General features: G+C 39.4%; 1 protein-coding gene across 1 annotated transcript in view; it reads left to right on the forward strand.

The window, feature by feature from the left end:
- LOC126299529 (probable cytochrome P450 CYP44) overlaps positions 1–27,415 on the forward strand; it is a 233,793-nt gene that overhangs the window by 141,248 nt on the left and 65,130 nt on the right. The window contains exon 7 of the mRNA XM_049991511.1: positions 15,343–15,509. Within this exon, the coding sequence (XP_049847468.1) occupies positions 15,343–15,509 (167 nt within the window). The remainder of the gene's footprint in view (positions 1–15,342; positions 15,510–27,415) is intronic.

Here is a 27,415-nt window from a genome sequence, read left to right on the forward strand (position 1 = left end):
GAAATATCAGCAACATAAGGAAAATATAAACTGCTACTCACTGTAAATATGACATGTTGAGTTGCAGACAGGCACAACAAAAAGACGCTTACACATTAGATTTTGGCCAAAGCTTTTTTCAGAAAAGGAAACACACAGGCATTCCTTCATATAAGCAAGAACATGTCATTCACACATAACCACCATCTCTGGCAGCTCAGACCAGAATGCAGCTGTCACGTAGAACAGAAATAGCAATCTGGAGGGGGCAGGGAAAGGGAACAGATAGGAGGCTGCAAGTGGGGGAAAGAAGAGCACTATCTGGTGGAATGTGCAGGGACTATACTGCCAACAGCTGCAGTATCGAGAGGTTGGAAGGCAGGGAGGTGGGGTGGGGGAGGGGTGGGGTTGGTGCAGAGCCTGTCTGCAACTCTAAGTGTCATCTTTACGGTGAATAGCAATCTTCATTTTTTTTCCTCTTGTTGTTAGTATTAAAGACAAGTCAAACAAGAGACTTTGCAAAGAACTCATATGACAACTTATCAGTGGGTCTGATGGACAGTGGCCATTTAAGAGCAGTGTGTATGAGATATATGCAGCATCTATATTGATCAACCAGGACATTATGCCCACTGACCTACTATTGATATAAACCACTCAGGCGATAGCAGTGTTACCTGGCGAGGAATGACTGCTGGTCAGATAGACACACAGTGCATGTAGTATCAGTGTGCATGCTGTCTTTGTATAGACGTGGGAATGTGCGTGATGTATCCGAGTTTGACCGAGGCAGATTTTGATGGCCTTGAGGTTCAGCATGAGCATTTCAGAAACTGCACAACTTGTTGTGTGTTCAAGGAGTTCTGTGGTGAGTGTCTTCAACATGTGGCAAAACCAAGATGAAGCCATGCCCAGACATTGTGGTGTTGGGCAGTCACCCCTCAATGCAGGTGTCGGATGTCTTAGGTTGGGCAGACTGGTAAAACAAGACAGGTAGTGAACTGTGGCAGAACAAACATTAGACTTTAATGCTGGGCAGGGTAAAAGTGTGTTCAAACACACAGTAGACTTAAAACTTCTAATGATGGGCAGCTGCAGCTGATGACCCACACATGTGCCCTGCAGCTGATGATGACCCACACATGTGCCAATATTAACACCATGGCATCGGCAGCTACAATTGAATTGGGCATGTGACCATCAGTTCTGGATGTTGGCACAGTGGCAGAGCATTGCGTGGTCTGAAGAATCCTGATACTATCTCCATCATACCGATGGGAGGGCATGAATTCATCATCTTGCAAGGGAGCAGCTCCTCGACATCTGTACTGTGGGATGGAGACAAGCTGGTGGTGGCTCCATTATGCTCTGGTGAACATTCATATGGGCATCTATGGGTCCAGTAGAACTTGTGCAAGGCACCATGATGGCGAAGAAGTATCGTACACTGGTTACAGACCATGTACACTCCTTCCTGATGATCATGTGTTCTAATGGCAGTGGCATTTTTCAACTAGATAATGCACCATGTCACAAGAACAAGAGTGTGATGGAGTGGTTTGAGGAACACAGTAGCGAGCTCCAGTTGCTGGGATGTGATTGAACATGTCATCAGAGCATGTGCCCCCCCCCCCCCCCTCCACCTTCCCAGAATTTACGGGAATTAGCGTGAAGATGTGGTGCCAACTCCCTCCAGTGACCTACCAAGGCCTGGTTGCTTCCATACCATGATGTGTTGCCACTATTATCCATGCCAAAGGTGGACATACCGCGTATTAGATGTTCTGGCTGATCAGTGTGTACATGACAGCTGCCAGTCATTACTTGTGACCACCTGCTCAAGAGGAATATCCAGCCATGCAGCCAGTGTCTTCCTGCTGTGCTGGAATCCCACAGCAATGAATACTGTCAAGTTTGTGATAACCTGGTTTGTCTTTCTCTGGGTTAAAACAGTTACATTTACAATTACATTATATTACTAGTCTGTTTCGTTTTTAAGACAAAGAACGATATACCGCTTCCACTATATACCAACCCCAAATCATCACTATTGTTATATTTCCAGACTCACTTCCCAAAGTTCCAGTTTCTTTAAATGTATTTGAAAGAGACAAAACGTAAGAAAAACAGCACCAACTTTTTAATGTAGAAACATAAGGTACAACAATACACCCACTGACTATGAAGTCTTTTGTGATGGAATCCTTGGAAAAAAGTTAGAAGTGTCCAGATTCACTGCTGTTTCAGCTACCATTGGCATTACTGAGTGATATATATTTCATCTAGATGAATCGACATACTTATAACATCTGTGGCAACAGTATTTTGACTGTCATTCTATATGTGTTGAATTAAGTTAGTAATTAATTTGTTGTGACAGTAATTTGACAGTAGTAGAATTATTATATGACTATATTGATGGAGTAGTGGTGACACGAAAGGTAGGCATGTAGGTGGTAAGGTGTTATCAGTTCTTTTCATTGAAAACCCTTTCCTTTAAGTGTGGTGGAATGTCTGTGTTCTGTGTAAGGGTAGCAAGTTCCTCTGCAATGTCGTCATACGTAGAAGTGGTATTGTGCAAGAGGTTTGGTTTAGTTGTTTGTCTGGGTCTTGTGGTTAATATATTTTTCATGTTGGGTCTGTTTTTGATAATATGGAATTTTTATCAGGTGCATAGTTGTTTGAGTCTGGTCTGTAATGGGGTACTGTTAGCAGCTGTTCAGGTGGTTGGAGAGGGGAGACAGAGGGTGCATCATAGTAAGCTGTATTCAGAGACAAAGAGCCATTCTATTTTGTTTTTTGAGATGCCAGCAACTGGAAAAGTTCCAGGTCTTATATAAATAAGTACTGTAAGTGTTAAGTCTATTGTTGATGCTGTGGCTGTGGGAGTGTCCTAGTGCATATCGAATATGTGATATGATGGTTCCAATTTAGATACTTGCAAGGTAAGCTCCAAGTTTTGGCACCTTGTGGTTGCACATCCTAGAGTTGGAGTTGTAAGAATCTTTTGTCAATATTTGACTTTCAGGGAGTGTTTTAGACTCTGAATAGCATGGTCTGAATCTTATGAGGGGTACCCAAAAAAATAAAATAAAAATAAAAACCCATTAAAAAAATTATGATGGCGAGTGAACAATGTGCAGCTGTGATATTTTGTTTTCTACTTGGTAAAAATGGTGATGAAACCGTTTTAATGTTGGAAACAGCTTACCAAGATGATGCTATGGTAAAAAACTGAAGTCACCCCTTAAAAAAAAAAATAGTTGTCAAGTCAAATCAAACATCAAAACAATGCTGGTTTGCTTTTTTGATGCCAAGGGAGTAGTTCATTCAGTTTGTTCCCCCAGGTCAAACCATCAATCAAACCTTTGATTTGGGAGTTTTAAGAAGATTGTGCAACAGTGTTTGTAAAAAAAATACCTGATTTGTGGCAGACAGGAAACTGGTTCTTCCACCACGACAACACACCTGCACACACCCATCTCTGCAAAACAATTTTTGGCTAAAAATGGCGTGGTTCTGCTGCCCCACACATCTTACACAGCTGAAGTGGCTCTGTGTGACTTTTCATATTTCCACACATGAAAAGAGGCATGAAAAAATGCCAATTTGACAAAATGGAAGAAGTAAAGAAAAAACAAGGGAGGAGCTGTCAGCCATTTCTAAAGATGACAACAAAAAATGTTTCTAACTGTGGAAGCACCAGTGGGACAAATGTATTAGTTGTAATGGAGAGTATTTTGAATAGGATAAGGTTGTTTTGTAAACAATTTGAAAATACATATACCTTTTAAAAAATAATTCTGGTTTTTTGAGTACCCCTCGTATTTGGGTTTGGTTTTATTCTCCACTGCCTCATTCATTTCTGTAGTTGGGTCACGTAGTGACTCATTTGATGTTGAATGATGTTCATGGAGGCAACAGGACACCAACAGACAGTATCATCTTCATATACCTCTACCCGTTCATTGGTGTGTTGCATCTTGGGAATTTCTGTTGTGTGTAGGGTGTATAGTAGAAGAGATAAACTGCCACCTTGTGCAACTCTTGCTTGGGGAGTGAACTCAAAAGATGTGGCATCATCAATGTGGTCTTTTCACTGTCTGTCTTTTAATAATTTGCTGATTAATCAAGCTTATTCAGGATGCCAATGTTTATCAGTTTATATACTAGCCCATCATGCAATATCTTGTCAAAGCCCTTTCGATGTCAAGGATGGCATAGTGCATTACCCTATGTTTATGGTCTTTGTGACATGTGTAGAGTGTCTTAGTAAAGGGTCTAGGGTTGATCTGTTTTTCTGAAGACAGACTGGCAATTGGGGAGAAGACTGTTGGTGTTGGAGAATTCTGTCAGTCTTTCAGGAAAGCAGTGTGAGTTGAGTTGATGTGATGGTGCTGTAATGGTGCCATGACGGACAGTGAGAATTGGCCCTTAGGTTACTGTCAGATGGCTGCATGAGCTGAAATTTTGTGGTGTTTGTACACCATCAGGAGTCATCTGTCAATTCGGAGCTCAGTCGACTGTGCAACCGTATTCCCATGAAGGCTTGGATATTATTTTTGGATAGTCATATTGCAAGCAACATGCAACTGCAAAAATCAAAACTTTGTTACAGCCAAAGAGATTAGAATAAATTGAATATAATATTTTAACCTCCTTGGTTACAACACTGTACACGAATTGGCGCTGTGGGGCTATGGCACCATACACAAGACATAAACTTTCTGACCTCATTGACAAATATGAAATGTTCATACTCTAATTTCATGAAAGCGTCAATACTGTTTTTTAAATTCCCAGAGGGATTTGTATGTATGATTTTGGGACCAAGATAAATAATTAATAATGACATGTTACTTTGATTCAGTTTTTATGAAATGTGCGAGGGCAAATGATGGCACGAAGGTGTAGAATGATCATTGAGTTTGGAAAACAAAACAAAACAAAAATGTTATAGTTTTCAGTGGATGGACCTTGAAAACCTCTGAGTGACTTTGACAAGGAACTGCACGAATCCTTCAATGTTCTAGAACTGCTAACAATTGGTACCAGTACCTTTCTGCATGTACTATGTGGCCCTTTCAAAACAGACATATCCAGAACTAACTAGGAAAGTGTGCCATTTTTAAAGTGTTTTATTATTCATTTAACGATTCTCCTGCACAGAGGTCATAATAGGCTGAGATAAACAAATCTTCATTCTTTCCTACATCACATTGTGGAACAAGATGGATCAATACAGCTGAAGCAGCTGCGGAAATTGTTAGACATATTCGAAGTTATGTTACCGAGAGAAAGAAATGGAAAACCATTCCTTTGTCATCAAGTTTCAGAATTGTTTCTGAAAATGTAATAACAAATTGCTAGCTCCAAAACTGACATTGCTTAGTTAAACAGTACATTTGTTGGAAACATTTTTACTGAGTTTTTAGAGCAATGACCCAATCGTTGCATTTCAGTTTGATGAAGTATATAACCTTATGAACATTTTGATGCAGCGAGTTGTGAAACTGGACATCTTAAATAGCAAAAAGTCATCTTTACTGAAAATTGACGTGTACCGTAGAATGTAAAGAATCTGATTATGGCAAGACATTTCGACTTTGATTTTGCTACAAGAAGTGCACTAAAAAAAAAAATTAAGAATGTGTCTGAAGAAGAAATATTGTTGCTAAAGGAAAGCATGCAAACATGCATTATTGGCATACTAGTGAATTTGCAAAATAATTCACCCCTCAAGTACGACTTAACACATGTGATTTTCTGCTTGAATCTGGAAGTCACATTAAACCACAAAAAAGCTCAAAGGAGATCGACAGTATGTCTTCAAATTTCTATATCAAACGGAAGAATGTTGGGTTCAAAGGCAGCCTGTGTCAAACTTTTATTTGTCAAGATTTGCAGATAAATAAGATTTGAAGGAGAGATGTTCAAGGGAAGTGAAAATCATGTCGATAAATTCTGAATTGGTATAATCAAATTAGCTTCAAAATCATGTTTCTGAGATTTTGTGTGAATTATGTTTCACATGGAGATGGTTCTGTTGAGGGGTGCTTTTCTGTAAACTCTGAATTTATAGTAGAAAATCAAACAAAAACACAATTGCTCAAAAGAAATATATTACTCAGTCCAGGATGCTAATGGCGTCGACAGGTTTTGCAGTGCATGTTCTGTGTACAGAGACAATATGGAAAATAAGGAGATAAGAAGGTGAAAGAGAAAACGAGAAACGATATGTATCAGGGTGAAAGAGAAAAGGAGAAACAATATGTATCTGTGAATTATACCACTAAAGAAATGTCTTGTAATGAATTATAGATATTCTAGTAATTATGAATGTATATGTTTGAAAACAAGATGTTTTCATGTCAAATTAAATTAAAAAATAATCTGGAAAAAAAATTGCCTTGAAAAACCAGGTAAAGGCTTGGAATTTGAAAATGATGAATTGCTGGACACACTGTTCCTTGATCAGATTCCCATTAGTTTGACATATGAGCAAGAATTCTCGTTTGTTCAAACAAAATATTATGTTTATTTAACAGGCTGTGCTCAGCCACCATTAATTTTTTGAAATTCCTGTATTTAAAGCAATGCTGACACTCAACACTGGTTGACAACAGTCCCTGTAGACTGGCCCACTAACTTTTACAACACTAGCAAGGAGTATTGTAAATCCCTGGCACTCTGTCCAAGATTATCTTTAATACAGTGTAACATTTCTTTTATTTTCCTCCATGGCCAGAAGACTAGTTTGATTCTTTGCCTGTTTAGTTCCCTACTCATCTTACTAGTTGTTGTGCCACAGAATGGAAGTCTTACTGTATGTTAGTGGTCCTGGCTTGGTTGAACAGCTTTGCATCTTGTCCTTCTCCACCTCCCTTGAAAATTTTATATTTGTAAGTGTACCGTTCAGTTGGTTGATGAGCTTCTTCCACATTTCACTGCCATGCAGCAAGATTAAAAATTCACCATCAACATATCTGAAGAACCATGATAGATGTAAGGGAACATTGTTCAACATTGATCTTCGAAATCATTTTTATCCAAATACACTCCTCATCCACACACAAATATAACTGCTATAATGCATAAGAGATTAGTATTGGCATGAATCAACATATTTGCTTAAAAAAATAAAATAAAAAAATTCTCAAGTAAAAGCGTTTTTAATTTTTAGCACACTTGTTAAACCACAAATCATTTCTAAATATTCTGCATAGTGATTGCTCATACAAGGAACTGACTGAAAAACCTGTGCTGCACCAGAAAATGGGTTACCTGTGAGAACATGCCTGTTTTCTCAACTGATCTAGAAATATTGTCAACAGCCTGTACTGCATGACCACCCAGCTTGAAGATAAAATGAAAGACCAGAGCCACAGACTCTGCCATGATGACTACAAATATTTTGTTATTTACATGGTGCAGAACATGACAGAAGAACCCTAGGTTTTGTTTTGCCATTTAAGCGATCTGGTTTTGTTCCTCGTGCCTGCTCCCCATTTTCTTCCAGTAAACAATGTGGAGAGGGGTTTATTGGTAAGGCACTGGACTCATGTTTGGAAGTATAAAATCCCCATATTGTCAATCTGATTTAGGTTTCGTGTAATTTCCTTCAATCAACAATGGCAAAGGCCAGGTTATGTCCCTTTTAAAAGGGATAGGTGATTTCCCTTTCTATCCTTTTGCAAAGTGAGCATTTACTCTCTCTCTCTCTCTCTCTCTCTCTCTCTCTCTCTCTCTCTCTCTCTCTCTCTCTCTCTCTCTCTCTCATGACCTTGTTGTCAATATGACATTAATCCTTAAATCCACTCCTTCTTTGAAGAACTGATGTACGGGGCCAACAAAAATATGGAAACACCAAAAACGCTACACATTACTAAGCCTAATATGGCATAGGAATACTGTTGGCATTCAATTGGAATTGGTAAATAAGGTCCTGTGTGGTTTTCAAGGGAATCTTATAACATTCTTCTTCAAAATAGTGGCAAGTTCAGGTAATGATGATACAGGTGGATAGCACACACCTTTCTCTCCAAAGTAAACATTGAAGGGCAAGGAGTTACAATAATTCATCCTCTTGCTCCGAAAACCAGTCTGGTTTCCTGCATTTATTGAGGACTGTGCTTATGCCAGACAGCCAACAAAGCATTTCAGTGGGCTTGTCATGGTCCATAATGTGCCTTTCAGCATTATGTATGGTGGTTGGACATTTTTGAGTCATAACATTGGCACATTTAAGTTATTTTGTGAGAACTAGTTATGTACACTGAGGTCATAAAAACATGGGATAGCATAATCCACATATGCAGATGGTGATAGTAACATGTACACAAAGTATAAAAGGACATTGCTTTGGCAGAGCTGTCATTTATACTCAGGTGATACATGTGTAAAGGTTTCTCAAGTGATTATGGTCACACAACAAGAATTAACAGACTTTGAACACGGAATAGTAGTTGGAGCTAGATGCGTGGGACATTCCATTTCAGAAATAGTTAGGGAATTCAGTATTCCAAGATCCACAGTGTCAAGAGTGTGCTGGGAATATCAAATTTCAGGCATTACCTCTTACAGCAGACAATGTAGTGACTGACAGCTTTCACTTAATGACAAGAGCAGAGGTGTTTTCACAGTGTTTTCATTGCTAACAGACAAGCAGTACTGTGTGAAATAACCACAGAAATCAATGTGGGATATAACGATGAATGTATCCATTGGGACAGTGCAGCAAAATTTGGTGTTAATGGGCTATGGCAGCAGAAAATCAATGGAATGCCTTTGCTAACTACACATCATCATCTGCAGCACTTCTCCTAGGCTTGTGACCATATTGGTTGGACATAGATGACTGGAAAACTGTGGCCTGGTAACATGAAGCCATAGACCTAAGTTGTCAGCAAGGCAGTGTGCAAGCTGGTGGTGGTTCCATAATAGTGTGGGCTGTGTTTACATGGAATGGAATGGGTCCTCTGGTCCAACTGAATTGATCATTGAATGGAAATGGTTATGTTCTTCTACTTAAAGACAACATCATAATTTTTATGGATGACAATGCACCATGCCACTGAGCCACAGTTGTTCACAATTGGTTTGGAGAACATTTTGGACAATTCGAGCAAATGATTTCGCCAGCCAGATCATCCAAAATGAATCCTGTCAAACATTTATGTGACATAATCAAGAGGTCAGTTCATGCACAAAATCCTGCACTGGCAATACTTTTGCAATTATGGACAGCTATAGAGGCTGCATGGCTCAGTATTTCTCCAGGGAACTTCTAGTGACTTCTTGAGTCCATGCTACATCGAGTTGCTGCACTACACCAGGCAAAAGGAGGTATGACATGATATTAGGAGGTATCCCATGACTTCTGTCACCTCAGTGTGGACAACTGATGGATTTTTGGTCACCTGGAGATGTTCATTCAGAATGAGACTGATTGTGGTATAATAAACAAAAATGAAATACAGCTGTGGTGTTTTTTTATTAACATTTACATTATTCATCAGTGGACCACAAGATGATCAAAATTAAAAATGTAAGTTAACTCAGGTAGGTAGGACAAACATTGATACACTGCCTGTTTATACTCATTTCTGTTCTTGCTCAATAGCTTTTTGTACTGCTCCTCCACCCCTGTACACTGATTACTGGAACATTAGCTTTTCTAATGTATCTGCTTGAAGGTATTTTATTGTTTTCCAGGCATCTCTTGCTTTGTTAGCTCCAATATACCTATTGACCCCTCGCGCATTTCTATTACATCAGCCGTTTTGCTGTAGAAACTTCTTTTTTAACCTCTCTATTATATCTTGCATAGCAGTTCCTGTCCTCACTGTCCTATGTAATTAATCACTTTATTCCTCAATACCCTTTATCCATACCAGATTCATTTTCTTAGAACTGTCCTTTACTCCTAAGACCACTTGCCCTGCCCTATCAATGCATTCCTTCATCTCATTGTATGTTGTTGCTGCTGTGTGTTCATTGATGTTCCTAATATTATTTAATTTGTAGGCCAATCTCGTTTTGTTTAGAGATTTCACAGAATCTTGTTGTAAACTTTCCAGATTATGTCTGGATGTTTCCTCTAGTTTACTGTTGTCTTCAGTCTTACAGAGGATGTTTCTTTTTTTATAATTTACTAGTACTTTTGTGTTGATCAATATTCTGCATTTCTGTAGACTCAAACATCTTGCCTCTTTAATTCTGAATTTTGCAGTTGTGTCATATAGTCTGTTATGAATCTTAACTTCCTTGGAGGTTGCGCCTGTGTATACATCGATGAGCCAAAACATTATGGCCAACTGTTTAACAGCATGTTGCTCCACTTTCCAGTCACAGTACAACAGAGATTCTGCTTGGCATGGAGTCTACAAGTCCTCAACAGGATTCCAGAACTATTTAGAACCAGATGTGTACATACAAGTCAAGCAATTCCTGCAAATTACAGGATGGTGATTTCCAGGCATGCAGCTGGCACCTGATATGTGTTCCAGCAGGTACAGATTAGGCACATTTCCTGGCCAGGACATCAGTGTGAGTTCACTATAATGCCACTGTAGCTTGATTCAAACCTTGCAACAAGGACAGTTATCCTGCTGGAAGATATCATCACAATAGTGGGAGACTTCAAGCATGAAGTGATGCAGGTGGTCCCCAATAATGTTCATGTAGTTCAACTGCTGTCATGATGCCTTCAATTACCACCACAGGACCCATGTAAGCCCAACTCAACCCATAGCATAATTCTGCCCTCACTGGCCTGCATCTATGGTGCGATGGATGTTTCGTGTAGCCATTCTCTTAGTATCCAGAAATGTGATTCATTCAACAGGCAATGTGTTTCTATTTATCCACAGTGAAAACTAAGTGATGCTCTGCCCACTGCAATCACAACTGACAATGTTGTTGGGTCAACACAGTAACTCGTAGGGCTTGTGTGATGTAGAGCTTCATGTTCAACAATGGCCTTTGAATTTTGTGCTCCACATACTTGTGCCTGCACCAGCATTGTAAACTGTCATTAGATTTGCCACAGATTGCTTTCCTAGCCTAGATTACACGGTGGAGGATCCTCCAACCAGTATGTTTTGTGATGAGCTGTGGTTGTCCAGTATCATATGGCCTACTTGTTATTTCACCGCCCTTCAACCACTTTCCATGGGTGCTCATGACAACAGTACACCAACAGGTAACCAGCTGTGCCATATCAGAGATTCTTGTTTCCAGCCACAGCACCACAACAATGTGCTCTTTGTCAAAACCACTTATATAAGTGGATTTTCACATTTACGGTCTGTATCTTTGATATAATGACTGCCGATTAATCTCTCTCCTGCTTACATTCTTTCCTTACCAGAGGATTTAAATGCATCTGTAATAAGTTCCATTTACAAGAAAGGGAACAGACACGATTATATTCATTATAGAGGCATCAATGTAACCACCTTGATAGGAAGGTTGTATGGTCAGATTTTGGGAAACAGAATCAAAGCAGAAAGCGTAGGCATCAAAAACAGAGTGGAATTAGAGCAGGGAGATTGTGTATTGGTAATACTGTATATTCTCTGTACAACAGTTGGTAGAAAAAAGATATTAAATAAATTTGGAAACACATTTAGTGTTCATGGATTGTGAAACAACATATGTCAACACTGAGCAAACCAAGCAGGTAGATTTTGAAATATCAGGCAATGTAAACAATATCTGTGAAAGATATAAATCCCTAGGGAGTATCATTAATAAACATTGAACATGTGGAGACGACTAGAAAAACTGATTGAATTAAGGGATTGTGGAAAAGAATCACAATAAGATTGAAGGTGCACGATGGACTTTCTAAGATGAGCATCAAGGATCTCCTGCTTGGAACACAGAAAAAAGTGAGGATGTGTGGGAAATAGCAAATGAGAAAGATCCCATGATGGATGAAATAGAATGCAGATAACTGTTGTTGTTTGGACACTTTATGAAAATGGGGCAAGATAGAATACACCAACGTGTTTTGAATATAGACTAACAAACAGAAAGCGCAGAGGAGGATCATGACTTAAATGGGTTAAAGGGATGGAAAGGTGTATGACCAATAAAAATTTCACTGTTGAAGGCACACCGATGCTTTCCACTGGGCATCAGATGATGGATGTAATGAGTGGTATTTATTTGGGCTGACGTCCGATCCAGTAGTGAGTATATGGTGCTCTCATGACCAGTGTGTGTAACCATTCATTTTCTTTTGTTTATTTTCAGTTGCCAGTAACTACAAATTAATAACAAGATGGCTGGAAACTTTTCCTTGGAACAAATACAGTGCATTGTAAAGTGTTATTGGAAATGTGAAAACATGAAAGAAGTACTGGGACAAGTGTGAGCAGAGTTTGATGCTGCGTCACCATCACGTATAACAATACATGACAAGTTTGAGAAAGTGGATGAGAGAGGGCTAGATCCAGTGGTACAAGGTTTCATGAGATTCCAAAAGAAGTCCTAAGGCAAGCTGAACATGAATCAGGTGTAATCATGTCAAGTGTTCACTGCACTTTAAAGTAAGCAAAATATGTTGCTTCACATGATGACTGATGATGATGCAGATAGGCGCCCAGAATTTTGTGAATAGATTTGTGATAATGAACAGTTGACTGTCATTTTTTGGTGAGGCATTGTTTAAATTGAATGGAACCATCAATCACTACAACTGTGGGCAAGAGAAAATCCCGATATTACAGAAGAATGTGCTTTTAATCTTTCTGGGTTGTCACTGTGATGTGGTATGTCTGTCAGAGAACTTGCTGGACCATTCTTATTTGAAGGAATAGTGATAGGTTTAAAGTACCTTACCATGTTGCAGAGACGAATTGTGCCATCTGTTCACCAACTGTACAGAAATGAAGACTGGTTTTTCAACAAGATGGCACACTGTGTCATTACCATTGCAGTGCGCGGCAATTCCTGGATGAAATATTTATTGAGAGTGAGAGGTGGATAGGCTAATGACAAACTGTTGAGTTTCCACCCAGACTTCTCAATCTAACCCTCTTAGTCTTCTTGTTGTGGGGAACTCTAAAGCGCACTGTAATGAGAGAGGTGATTACGAGTGCCTGTGGATCCATTCTAATGGCAACCATAGTGTGTGTGTCGATCTGTTCTGCCACCTTTCAGGTTCTGTATTAATGCCAGTGGAGGACATCTGGAACATCTTCAACAGTAAAACATCATTAATAATTTCTGACCATATATGTAACTTAAAAATCCATAGTTTTAGTTATCTTTGTTTGCATTATTTAAGTTCAAACAGTGTAAACCCTTTTGTGGAATACACTGTACTGTATTAATGGTATGCTATTTGATTCAGTGGCTCACTACAGTTTGTTGGGAGAAGTCTGGGGGAGTGTAGAGTATTAAAAAAATCAGATTAAAGGGAAACATCTAAGTAGTTCAGAGGTGTTCATTACATGTTGGTTCAGTCAATACAAGAGTGTTACAGAAATGCTTTTGAGCTTATATGGGAAGCTTATATGGGGAAGAAGACAAGATTTACTTGAAATGCTATTGAGGAAGTTTCGAGAACCAAAGTTTGTGACAAGCTGCAGAGCAATTCTACTGCCCCCAATGCTCATCTTACAAAAGGACAAAATAAGACATACAGGCAGTCATCTTCCCTCACTCCATATTTGAGTGAAACAGAAATGGAACAGCTACCAATCATCATCTTGTTCTAGTTATTTTCCACAGCATTGTCTTGCTCCTTGTACCTGTTGCAACCCCCCTCCCCCCTCTTGACACCCCGTATTTTAATCATATTCAGTTTCCTTTTGATAAGTTATTATGTATTTTATGTTTGATTCGTAAATTATTATTTCTTGTTTCCCTACCATCTTACATCAAGTCTAATTATTCTTTTTCCTGCATTTATATGCATTTACTTTTCTTATACATCATATTATTTTCAAGATTTTTCTCACATTTTTGATCCACAAACTGTAACCAACTCATTGTTCATTCACTGAAAGTTGAATTATAATCCACCGATTCTCCAAGTCCCTTTCCATACCTTGTGTTTCTCCATACACAAAATTCAAAATAACACCACCTTGTCTTCAGCATCATCACATTCATTCTCCTCTTGAAACAGTGGCCTAATAATTTCCCAAAGCTCATGGAGGGATAGAAGGCTAATTAGTATTTTATATTTGAACCAGAGAGCAAGAGTAAGAATAGGAGGTGTGATGGGTGAAGAAATTGAACTGGGAAAAGGTGTAAAAAAGGGTCATTGTTTATCACCAACACTGTTCAGTATCTGGAGGAAATTATTAATGAAAGTTTTAATGGAAGGAGAGGAGTTTGTATAGGGGGTCAGAGAGTGGAGTGTATAAGACTTGCAGCCAACATGGTTGTGATGGCAGAGAGTGCAAGAGAGATGGAACAAATGTTAGATGATCTAAACACAAAACTAGAAGAATATGGGATGAAGATTAAAAAGAAGAAAACAAAATGCGTGTTAATTGGAGGAAAGGGGAGAAAATGCCATTTGAAAATAGGGGGAGAGGGAATAGAGTAAGTGAATAACTTCAATTACTTGGGAAGTGTAATAATGGGTGATATGTGTTGCTCAACAGAAATTAGGAAAATAAGTGCAATGGCAAAAGAAGGATTCAAGAGGAAACAGAAATTACTTTGCAGACCACTAAACAAAGATCTGAGGGAAAGACTTGTCACATGCTACATCTGGAGCATTGTACTGTATGGTGTGGAGACCTGGACATTGAGGAAGGAAGATGAAAGAAGATTGGAGGCGCTAGAGATGTGGATAAGGAGAAAACGGAAAAAGTGAAATGGGAAGACCGAGTAAGCAATGAAGAAGTATTAATAAGAGTTGGAAAAGAAAGAAACATACTGAAAGTCATCAGAAAGAGAAAACGGAACTGGATTGGACATTGTTTTAGGAGGGACTGTTTATTGAAGGAAGGAATAGATGGAATGGTGGAGGGGAAAAGGGGAAGAGGAAAAAGAAGATATCATTTGCTGGACAATATACCATGGAGACAAATATTCAGAAATGAAAAGACTGGCTATGGACAGACAAAAGTCGAAGAGGCTTAACCCATGACAAAACCTGCTGTAAGGCAGAATACCATAATTATTATTAAATGTCAGAATGTTTGGTTTGCCATCTGAGTTTCTGTTAGGTACATAGTGGTGTCACTGTACTGACAATTCATAGGTAGCAATGCGATAATCTCTCATTAAGCCTGATTAGTTTTTGTGCATCTTATAACTTTCTTTAAGTCTTGATAGCTCTTGTAGAAACTCTAAATTTTTAGTAATGTTCTTATTTTGGTAAATTTGTTTCAGACTGTTCCAGCTCTACTGTATAATCTCTACTGCTTAGCAACAAATCCTGAGGTACAAGACAAAGCATATAGTGAAATCGGATCAGTCCTCAAGGAAACTGATGAAATAACAGTTGATGTTCTTAACAAATTGCCTTACTTAAAAGCAATTGTGAAAGAAACTTTCAGGTAATAAAAGGTACCATAGATATTGACTACAGTAATTTTGGTCCATTTACAGGATATAAGCTTAATTCAATTATTGATTTCTCCCACTAACATTCAATCTGGAAAGGACAAATTAATCAACTGTAAGGGGAGACACACATTGTTCTGTGGACAATGCAACAATGTCATCTTTGAAAATACATAATCGCAAGATAATTGTTATATCTCAGTTTCACTAGCCTGGCTATTTCCATTGGATTAATGCTCTACAGGGCAGATCAAATGAAATCCCTCAAAGAAAAAAAAGACATACAAAAATATATGTAGGATGAACATTTGGTCCTGGCAAGTGGTTATGACAATAGTGTTGTTCTAGCAACAATATACATTACAATTTTTATTTCAAAATTAAGTATATTATTGCAAATATTGCTGATAATTTGTCATTTACCAGTGACAGAACAATGTCCTTATTTCATCATAATGAACACTTTTGAAGGATTCATTCCTTTGAAAATATAAATGAGAGTTTAACAAATCATTGAAAAACATTTGAAGGATCTCACACAGATACGATTGATTTAACATTGAGTTTGCAGAATTATTCTTGTCAAGGTTTGTATCTTATTCCAGCAAAGAATAGCTTATTATTATTATTATTATTATTATTATTATTATTATTATTATTGAATAGCTTATGGCTCATCATTGTTACCACCACCATCATCATCACACAATAGATTACATACAATGTTGGTGACATCTCAATAACAAGACTTATTGCTCATCTTTACTAATTAAAACAAAACTGCTGCATGACTTTAGAACTTATTAATGAAAGCCTATCAGATGACTTCAGTGTGTGAAAGATGCCAGAAACTTATATGCTATTCAATAATGACTCATAGGTACCAGAAGAAAAGATCAGTATGCATGTGGTGATACTGAGTGTCTAGATCGATTTGGGCATGCAAACTTGATACCAAGAACAATGTATGAGTTTGTGTCTTTGAATATTCTATTGCCTTTGTTCTTCTCTCTCATTATTGTCTTGCTGTACACTTGCATTATGAAGTATGCACCTCTTATTGTGTGTTGATTCATGTCAATAAAGTGGTGCAACTCATGGAAACATTCTCTGCATATGATGTTGCATACTCACCACTATGAAACTTCCACAGCAACTGTACATTTTCAACAAACTCTGAAAACAGGCAGCACTATATTCTTACCAAGTCAATGGATGTTGTGGAACATCAAAGGCTATTAGGATCTTTTGCCAATATTTCTTGTGCTTCTAATGGATTATGTAGTGCAATGGACAATAGAGAGCTATACAAGTATGAGGATACTAGTGAAAGTGACTACAACTGTCCTCCTACATGTGTACAAGAATGTGTTGTTTCTACATGGTGAAATTCTGTGTTGCCTTCCACAGATCTGATTGACTTCTTCCTGACAGACGAGCAGCAGAAACTGATACCAGCAAGCATTACTGGACCTACATCAGATTTTAGTGCCCATGTACAACACTGGGGTTACACTTCTCCTGATTTGATTTGTGCTTCAACACTGGGTCAGATACAATGAAATATTCCACATTACTGTATCACATAGGTGAGCATGCTTCCATCATCAGCAATGTAATCATATTACCACCTGTCTTTTTGCAAATTTGAAATGGCTAAGTTGATTTCATTACAATGATCATGCAAGTCTCCAGAGCAACAAATCTGCCAGGCAATTTTCTGTGAGTAGTTGAACGGATGGGGACACCGTTGCAGTTCTCATACCAGCTATGAATTTTAGTGGACCCTAAATAAACCCCAGACAATATTCTGTATGCCATATGGGTGAGAAAATTGCCTCACAGGATTCAGGTGTCCTTAATAACTAATGGAGGACACACACAAGAGGTTAAACTGCAAGTGGCTGACCGTGTTTTGCATTACAAGATGGATGTCCTTTTTACCCAACAGCCACTAGTGAAACATGCGCACAGCACCCATATTGTGCAATGATGTGGCAAGCAGCAAGTGAGCAGGGCTGTCTACAAAGCCACTGCAGCCGCCTTGGTCTACACCATCACAGTAACTAAGCAGGGCTGAACATATCCGAAGATTCACAATGCTCATACCACACGTCAAAATCTCTCAGCTACTGAGATGCACAATGATCAGGTGACAATAAAAAACTGGCCAGTACTACACACTACTCAGAGTGCTAACAGCAGCCAGCAGATTGTGTGACAGTCCTGGTTCTAGGCAAGTTTCAGTGCATACATGTACAAATGCATATTTCCATGTGAGCATCAATATGCCATTTGTGATCCTGATTAGGTGTCAGAGGTCACAAAATTATTAAAGCGTACCAAGCCACCAGATGTGTGAATCAAACTAGTTTTCTTCCCATATCTGGCCATAATGACTGCCCCTACATTTTTGACATTAGTACCAACCACAATTTTCTGATTGACTTGGTTTCTGAGAGAAGCACAATCCTAAACAATACTGCCTGTCCTCACACTTCAGGTACATTGCTTCAGTTGAAAGCGATAAATGGCTTAATTATTACAGACTACGGCTGTACCAGCAGCACTGTTCACTTCAGTCATGGCAACACATTTATGTGTACTTTTTTGTTAGCAGATGTTAATGAACCCCGGTTAGGGGCAGACTTGCTGCACTATTTTCACTTGTGGTCTGATTTGAGAGAAGAAGCACTTTTTAACAGAGTATCCACTGATAACATTCGCAAACCCCTTTAGTGCTGGCTGTTCCACAGCATGCAGAAGCACTCAAATTTCCTGTATGAATACTTCAATAGTTACAATCCTCACTTTACAATCAGCTGGCTGCAACAAATCATTCATACATGAGCAACAAAAGAGGTTGTCTAGAACTGAAAGAAGAAAATTCCTTGTTAAACGAGGCCCTTCATGGCTGGTGCAGCATACTGGTTGAGGATAACATAATTGAAATTCTCCTCAGTTGTCAATCTAATTATCAGCCATCACCTGACTTCTGCCTCAAGGCATTTTGCAAACCATGGAGGACTTACAGAAGAGCGTACAGAAACAACAATAAATATGAATGCGTAGATGAGTTGCTCAACTACACTTTATTGGTTTTGGATGTGGTTGATGCTAAAGGTGATCAGAACACATGTTGTTCCTGAAGAACAGCTGTACACATGATCCACAAATGCAGCACATGACTGGAAGCATTGTTGACAACGTGACTTATTCTTCACAACTTTTCTTCAGAATAAGCGTGTGTGTGTGTGTGTGTGTGTGTGTGTGTGTGTGTGTGTGTGTGTGTGTGTAGTACTTCTCAACCCCTTACCCATCATAGCATTAAGGAAGATATTGTGCATAGGGTAGAAACTACCAACTGGACATCCATCTTTCATCAGGCATGGTGGCCACACCATGATAAGTTGCAGTTAGCCAAAGGCAATGTGACTGAATTGTTAGAAAAGGACATTGTGCCTGCTTCCAACAGTGCATGTCCTTCCCAAATACATTTTGTTCCAGAAAAAAGTTACATTTTGGATGTGTGGAGATTAAAGAGCACTTAATGCTTCAACTGTTCCCAACTGGTATACTGTACCAAATATACAAGCCTTGCCGCATTCATTATCAGGTGCTTCAGTCTTTAGTGTTGTAGAGTGCCAAAAGGCTTTTATACAGATACCCATAGCTATAGGGGACATTCTAAAGATGGTTGCAGCTACCCTCTTTGGATGGTTCAAGTTTTTGTACTTGCCATTTGAGTTGAAAAATGCTGTGCAGACTTGGCAGTGTTTTATTGATTCTGCTCTGGGAAAGTTTCTGTTCTGCTTCCCTTACCTCAATTACATGTTAATTTATTTTTTTGTATGCATCACAACAGCATGAAGAACATCTCCAACAAGTCTTTAACATGCTGGCTCAATTAGATGTGATGATGAATCAGCCAAAATGTCAATTACACCAACAGTTAGTGACATTTTCGTGATGTGTGCCATGTGCCAGGGTCAGACTGACAGAAGAGAGAAGCAAAATAGTACAGCTGATGCCTAGGCCTACCACATGTCAGGAGCTAAGAACGTTTTTATGAATGATAAACTTTTACACGTGATATGTTCTGCAGGCCTTTCAAATCCAGCCACCACTAACCAATGCTGTAACCTGTAAAAATACAAATGGAAAGCAACCAGTGCATTGGACAGTTTGCAGAATGTCTTACATCTAGCAGCTCATCAATCTTCAAAGCTCATAACAGAGCATTTTGTCTGGCCATGCAAAAAAGCTGATTGCAGAAAGTGGACATATGCTTGTCTTCCCTGCCAATATAGCCAGATGGGGCATTACACCCTTGCACTACAGGGCACATTTGAAGAGTCAAAAGACCATTTTTAGCATCTGCACTTGGACTTGGTTGGTCTGTTCCCCAAATTAAATGGTGTCCAATATATTTTATCCATCATAGACAGGACAGTGAGGTGGGTGGAAGCCACCCCCCTTACAACACATGACAGTGGTGTCAACAGCATTGTCTTTCATCAATATGTGAATTTCTTGTTTTGGGTGCCTGTTGTCAATCAGAACTGACTAGGGGTGGCAGTTTGAATCACAACTTGTCACAGAAATGTGTGGATTGTGAGGAGTTCACAGAAATGTCTAGGTTGTGAGGAGTGCAAAGCTTCCACATAACTGCCTATGATCCTCAAAGCAACAGTTTGGTTGAGTGATAGCACTGAAGGCTGTGTTGATTTGTCACTGTTCACAATGGACTGAATCATTGGGAATCAGGACACTTCCAAAGATGATCTGAAATCTTCCTTCGCTGAAATACTGTATGGTGAATGTTTGGTGCTACGAGCTGACTTCCTGTTGCCATCCCCGCTGATGGCAACCTTAGTGTTATCATCACTGTTAACAAAGTCAGATGCCATATAGCTCACATCCATATGCCATCTCCTCAAGCTCACAATGTACATTGAGTTTTCATACGTAAGACAATGACTGCACCCATGTGGTGATCCAAGATAACACCATGTGTACTGTACTCTAACAACCTTATTCTGGCCCACATAAATTACTCTGAAGCAGAGAAGAAACGTTTTCTATCCTACTTCACAGTAAACCATCAACACTATGTGTCCAGTGCCTCAAGCCAGCTTGGGTGCTGTGGAACCACAATTGAGAAGGACAATCTGCCGCTGCTACCAGAAGATCTTTCATCCACTTGCACTTTGTCTGAAGGATCTTCAGTCTGATCATGATACCCTGATGATGAAATTCAACAATGGGCCACCAGATCCAAGTATCACCAATGTTTATCCATCCCAGTCTCATTATGGGATACCACTCCAGCCTTCCCCCTTTCTGCAAGATTGCATTCAGGAGTTGTCTGTGCAAGGACAATGTTTTAGTTTATGTATTTGAATATTCTATTGTCTTTGTTCTTCTCTCTTGTTATTGTCTTGTTGTGTACTTGTGTTGTGAAGTGTGTGTCTCTTATTGTGTTTTGATTCATATCAATAAAGGGGTGAAATTTGTGGCAATAGTATCCATATATGATTCTGCATACTCATCACTACGAAGCTCACCTATGTGAATACTGTAGGAGACTCAATGTGTGAAATCCCTAGGCATCCAGATGGATATTAAACTGAAGTGTATATGTTATCCAGAAAGCTGAAATCTACCTGTTTTGCACTTACAAACATGTTTTATTGTATTGAGATGCAAGCAGGATTGCTGGTGCTCTTTCTCTCAATACTTTCCAATGGCATGCTCTTCTGGGAGCAATGCAGCATGGGTCAAAAAAGTACTTATTTTACAGCACCTTATAATAATAGTATTTATAATGTTGACAACCAAACACCTTGAAAAGCATCTTCTCTTACACTTACAAGCCAACACACAGTCTCCCTCATAGTAGTTGTGTTTAATAACAAAAGTGAATTTTGGGTGAACTGTTCAATTTGCATCCCCAATAGTACGACTAACAATAATTTCCACACAGACTTTGCATTCCTGTGTAGGATCGAGAATGGAGTATTATACTCTGGCACAAAAGTCCATAGCAGATTTCCACTGGACATCAGTCAGGACACTAATAATTACCAAACCCAGAATACTCACTTTACAATTTATCTTATTTGGACCCAGGGATGTAAATTCCACATAACTCTAATGTTTATACTAAAAACAACTTGACTTCACCAGTCTGTAGGTAGCTGACAGTAGTTTCTACCCTCCATGAACCATGGACTTTACAATACAGGCAGCCATACCATAGGTGTAACCACAACAGAGTGGTATCTGTTGAGAGGCCAGACAAATATGTGGTTTCTGAAGAGGAGCAGCTGCCTTTTCAGTAGTTGCTGGGGCAACAATCTGGATGACTGACTGATCTGGCCTTATAACATCAACCAAAATGGTGTTGCTGTGCTGGTACTGTGAACGGATGATAGCAAGGGGAAACTACAGCCATAATTTTTCCTGTGGGCATGCAGCTCTACTGTATGGTTAAATGAGAATTGCATTTTCCTGGGTGAAATAGTCCCTTATTTGGATCTCCAGGCAGGGACTGCTTGGGACAATGTTGTCATCAGGAGAAACAAAACTGGTGTTCTATGGTTCAGAGTCTGGAATATTAGATTCCTTAATCAGGCGAATAGGTTAGAAAATTTAAAAGGGAAGTGCATAGGTTGAAGTAGGTATAGTGGGAACTAGTGAAGTTCAGTAGCAGTAGGAACAGGACTTCTGGTCAGGTCAGTACAGGGCTATAAATACAAAATCAAGTAGTTAACACAGGAGTAGGCTTAATAATGAATAGGAAAGTAGGAATGTGGGTAACATACTATGAACGGCTTAGGGAAAGCATTATTGTAGCCAAGATGGACACTAAGTTCACTCCACCACAGTAGTATAAATTTATATGACTACTAGCTTTGCAGATGATGAAGATATTGAGGACATGTATAATGAGATAAAAGAAATTATTCAGGTAGTTAAGAGAGATGAAAAAAAGGAAATGAAATGATCATGTGGAATTGATGGCTGGGAGGCCCTATCCAGGGAAGTTTTGCCACTGAGTTGGAGGTCTTATTTCAGGTGGTGCCACATTGGGCTACTTGCATGCCAGTGATGATGAGAGGATTATGAGGACAACACAACACCCAGTCCATAAGTAAAAAAAATCTCCAACCAGTTGGGAGCCAAACCCGGGCCCATTGCTTGGTAAGCAAACACATTACCACTCAGGCAAGCAGGCAGACTAGGGAGTTGAAAATTTAATTGTAATGGGGGAATGGAATTTCTTAGTAGGAAAAGAAAGAGAAGGAGAAATTGTGGGTGTATATGGACTGGGGCAAAGGAATGAAGGAGGAAGCCACATGGTAAAATTTTGCACAGATCATAATTTAATCATCACAAACACATGGTTTAAGAATCATGAAAGAAAGTGGTATACATGGAAGAGACCTGGAGACACCAGAAGTTTTCAAATTGTTTATATAATGGTAAGACAGAGATTTTGGAACCAGATATTAAACTGTAAGACATTTCCAGGAGCAGATGTAGACTCTGACCACAATTTATTGGTTGTTAACTGTTGATCAGAACTGAAAAAATTGCAAAAAGGTAGGAAGTTAAGGAGATGGAATGAGAACAAGTCAAAAGTACCAGATTGTTGAGAGTTTCAGAGGCAGCATTATGCAATGATTGACTAGAACAGGGGAAAGGAATACAGTAGAAGGTGAATGAATAGCTTTGAGAGATGAAATAGTGAAGGCAACATAGGTAAAAACACAAGGCCTAGTAGAAATCCTTGGACATCACAGGAGATATTGAGTTTAATTGATAGAATAAGGAAATATAAAAATGCAGCAAATGAAACAAATGAAATGGAATACAAATGTCTAAAAAATGAGATTGGCAGGAAGTGCAAAAAATGGGTAAGTAGGAATGGTTAGAGAACAAAAGAAGGCATTTAGAAGCATATTTTACTAGGGGAAAGATAGATACCTCTAACAGGCAAATTGAAGAGGCTTTTGGGGTAAAGACAAGCTGCTGTATGAATATCAAGAGCTCAGGTTGAAAAAAAGTGCTAAGCAAAGAAGGGAAAGTGAAATGTTTATACTTGTTTTATTATCAGAATGGGGCTATAGGAGAATATTCAAAATGAAATCCTTGTTTTAACCACAAATCCATAGTTGTGATAGGTGATTGAAAACTTTTGGCTGGTAATGTAGATGAAGATGAGATAAAAGGTAAGAAGATACTATGAGAAGAATTTGACAGTGCACTGAAAGACCTAGGTCGAAAAAAGGCTTGGGAGAACCAGTCATGACAAAGCTGTTCCATTTGATGTGTTAGATGTCTGAAACAGACAAAATACCGTCAGACTTCAAGAAGAATTTAATAATTTAAATCCCGAAGAAAACAGGCAGTGGTAGGTGTGAATATTACTAAACTATCAATTTAATAAATCATGGTTGCAAGTACTAACACAAATTCTTTACAGTGGTGTGGAAAAACTAATAGAAGCTGACTCCATGGGAGATCAGTTTGGATTCCAGAGAAATATAGGAACTCAGGGGGCAACACTGACCCTACAACTTATCTTTTGGCAATGTTGACTGGAATACTCTCTCTCAAATTCTGAAGATACCACCAGGGGTAAAATACAAGGAGAAAAAGGGTGTTTACATCTTACACAGAAACCAGACAGCAGTTACAAGAGTTGAGAGGTGTGAAAGGGAAGCTGTGGTTGAGAAGAGAGTGAGACAGGGTTGTATCCTATCCCTGCTGTGGTGCAGTCTGTGCATTAAGCGTGCAGTAACGAAAACCATACAAAAATTTGGAACAGGAATTAAAGGTTAGGGAGAAGAAATACGAACTTTGAGGTTTTGCAATTATACTGTAATTCTGTCAGAGACAGCAAAGGACTTGGAAGAGCTGTTGCATGGAATTGACAGCATCTTGAAAGGAAGATATAAGATGAACATCAACAAAAGCAAAACAAAGATAATGGAATGTAGTCAACTTAAATCAGGTGATGCTGAAGGAATTAGATTTGAAATGAAACACTAAAGGAGTAGACGAGTTTTGCTATTTGGACATAAAAAAAACTGATGATGGCCAAAGTAGAGAGGATCCATTTCTGACGAAAAGAAATTTGTTAACATCAAAAATAGATTCAAGTGTCAGGAAGTCTTTCCTGAAGGTATTTGTCTGGAGTGTAGCTACCATGTATGGAAGTGAAACATGGACAATAAACTGTTTAGACAAGAAGAGAATATAGGGTTTTCAAATGTGGTGCTACAGAAGAATGCTGAAGATTAGATAGGTAGATTGCATAACTATTGGAAATGTAATGAATGGGACTGGGGAGACAAGAAATTTGTGGCATAGTGGGACTAAAAGAAGGGATTGGTTGGTAGGACTCATTCTGGGATGCCAAGGGATCACCAATGCAGTATTGTAGGGAAGTGGGGAGGGGGGGGGGGGGTAAAACTCATAGAGGGAGACTAAGAGGTAAACACAGTAAACAAATTCAGAAGAATATAGGTTGCAGTAGTTATCTGGAGATGAAGAGGCTTGCACGCAATAAAGTAACATGGGAGCTGCACCAAACCAGTCTTCAGAATGAAGACCACAACAACAGCAGCAGCAGTTGTGTGAAGTAAATGTTTTATTTAAAGTGTTGTATAAAAGTAACAGGTGAATAGTACTAGATAATGTACAGTTGAGCTTTTCAAAGAAGCTGTTTTCTACTAATAAATATGCATAAATTAATCTAGAAGTAATTTGTATTATTATCAGTGTGAGTGGATAGCCATGAATTGTCATTAGTTTATTTTATAGAAGTGGCTGCTTCTGCAAGTTGTTGTGTAACATGTTTACAGAACACAATGACTGGATGAATGATTGAAAGAGTGTAACTAAAGAATATGTTTGCAAATTTGAAAAGTATTTGATACAGAGAGCTGTTGCTTTACCTCCAGCCTCCTGGAAACTGTAGGATTATATGAAATGTCTGATGGTGTGCTCTGCATGGCAGAACGCACTGCTGAGCACAACATGCTCAAGTTCAATGGCTCCTTCATAACCTGTGCAATCTAGATTCTAACCTGCAGCACCAGCTCTTCTGAACAACACAGATTGGTGTTATCCTTGCAATATATCCTTCACTCCTATAATCCTCCTGGCCTCAATATCCACTAACTCACTACACCCACACCACCTAACAACAGTCCCTCCTTCCTCTGTCTTGTCAGTCCCTCCCAATCCGTACCCCCACATGATCATGCACTGCACAAGCTCACTGGCTCTGGTGCCAGTGTGTTGCATTCCTTTCCTGTAAACCTGCTGCCTCTCCTTCCAGCATTCCTAAGATTTTTCATTCCTTTGTCTGTGTCTGTCAATGAGTCAACACTTCTGCTATTCAGTGAGTGGTCTCCTTTGGTCCTAAGTTATTTACATTCTGCCAGAACTGTCCTTATTATATCTGTCAATATAGAGGTAATTAGAAATGGAGCTCTAGTTCAGTTGGACATGGGTGAGAAAGAAGATATTTAACATGCAATAATGGTACATGAGAAATTGTATTCATGTTTAAATTTGTTTGTAGAAAATCTTTAGGCCAACTTCTTCCTAAGACAGATAATAAGCAGATGAAACATAAATGAAGAAGAGTAGTTAATATCTGGGATATATCAACACAAAAACATTGTAATAACTTCAAGATGAACAAATATATTTCAAGGAAAAAACAATACATGAAAGTCACAGATAAAGTAAACAGAGTAAGATGTGTGTACACTTTAACAGTCAAATCATAACTGAGTCCAGGCCTAGCGGCCGCTGGCTGGCTGGCTGGCTGCTTAGCTGCTGCTGCATGGCTGGTAGACAGCACTGCATGTAGAGGATGTGCGTAACTGTGCAGCAGCACTTTGAAAGATCGGCGAGTCACAACACTTTTCCCCCCTTTGAATTTTTTGCACACGTCTTGATGGAGGTGGCCTGTAGATTGCTAACGTCCATAGGTGCTGTTTGACTGGCCGTAAGGTCTCGAGGAGGAGGCTTTACGTACAGACGGATGTGTCCCCGATGATAAAGGGTCGAGATGACAGGAGATGTGGGGGTCGAATCTGCTGGGGCCCCATGCACCAATCTGCCCATTGTGGCAAGTCCAGTTGTTATAACAGGAGACATGGGCGATGTGTCTGTATCCGTAGGAGGAGGAGGCAAGTAGAGTTGCTCCAACAGTGGCATCCAGAACAGGCGTTGCCGGCACATGAGGCCGAAGCTGGTCCGAACGATGCACTGCAACACCCGTGTCCGTCTGGATTTTATACAGGCACTTGCCACAGTGTCGTAAGATGCAGCCAGGACTCCATTTTGACCGCCTGCCATATCCCCGTACCCATACAAGGTCGTTGGCAGTGAACCAGCCAAGCGAAGGCACACGCGGCTGTGAGGTGGAAGGCCGCAGAAGATGAAATAGCGTGGGATGCTATTGGCCATGTAAGAACTCATCCAGGCTGTGGTTGCCCATGGGGGTGAAACAGAAAGAAGCCAGAAACTGGAGAAGCACATCATCAGCAGAAGAGATCAGGAGTTTCCTCATCTGAGCCTTAAATGTGCAGACCAATCGTTCAGCCTCACCATTTGACTGTGGATGGAATGAAGCGGCCTTGACATGCATGATGCCGTGATGGGCACAAAAATCCACAAAATCGGAAGAGACAAATTGCAGACCATTATAAGTAACAAGAGTAGAGGGAAGGCCTTCCAAAGAGAAAATGTGAGCTAGAGTATTGGTGGCTGCCGCGGTGGTAGGCGATGTGCAACGGACAATGAAAGGAAAGTTAGAGTAGGTGTCAATAATGAGAAGCCAATAAGTACCTAAAAAAGGTACCGCAAAGTC

This window comes from Schistocerca gregaria, chromosome X, assembly GCF_023897955.1.
Source record: "Schistocerca gregaria isolate iqSchGreg1 chromosome X, iqSchGreg1.2, whole genome shotgun sequence".
NCBI classification, from domain to species: Eukaryota; Metazoa; Arthropoda; class Insecta; order Orthoptera; family Acrididae; genus Schistocerca; species Schistocerca gregaria.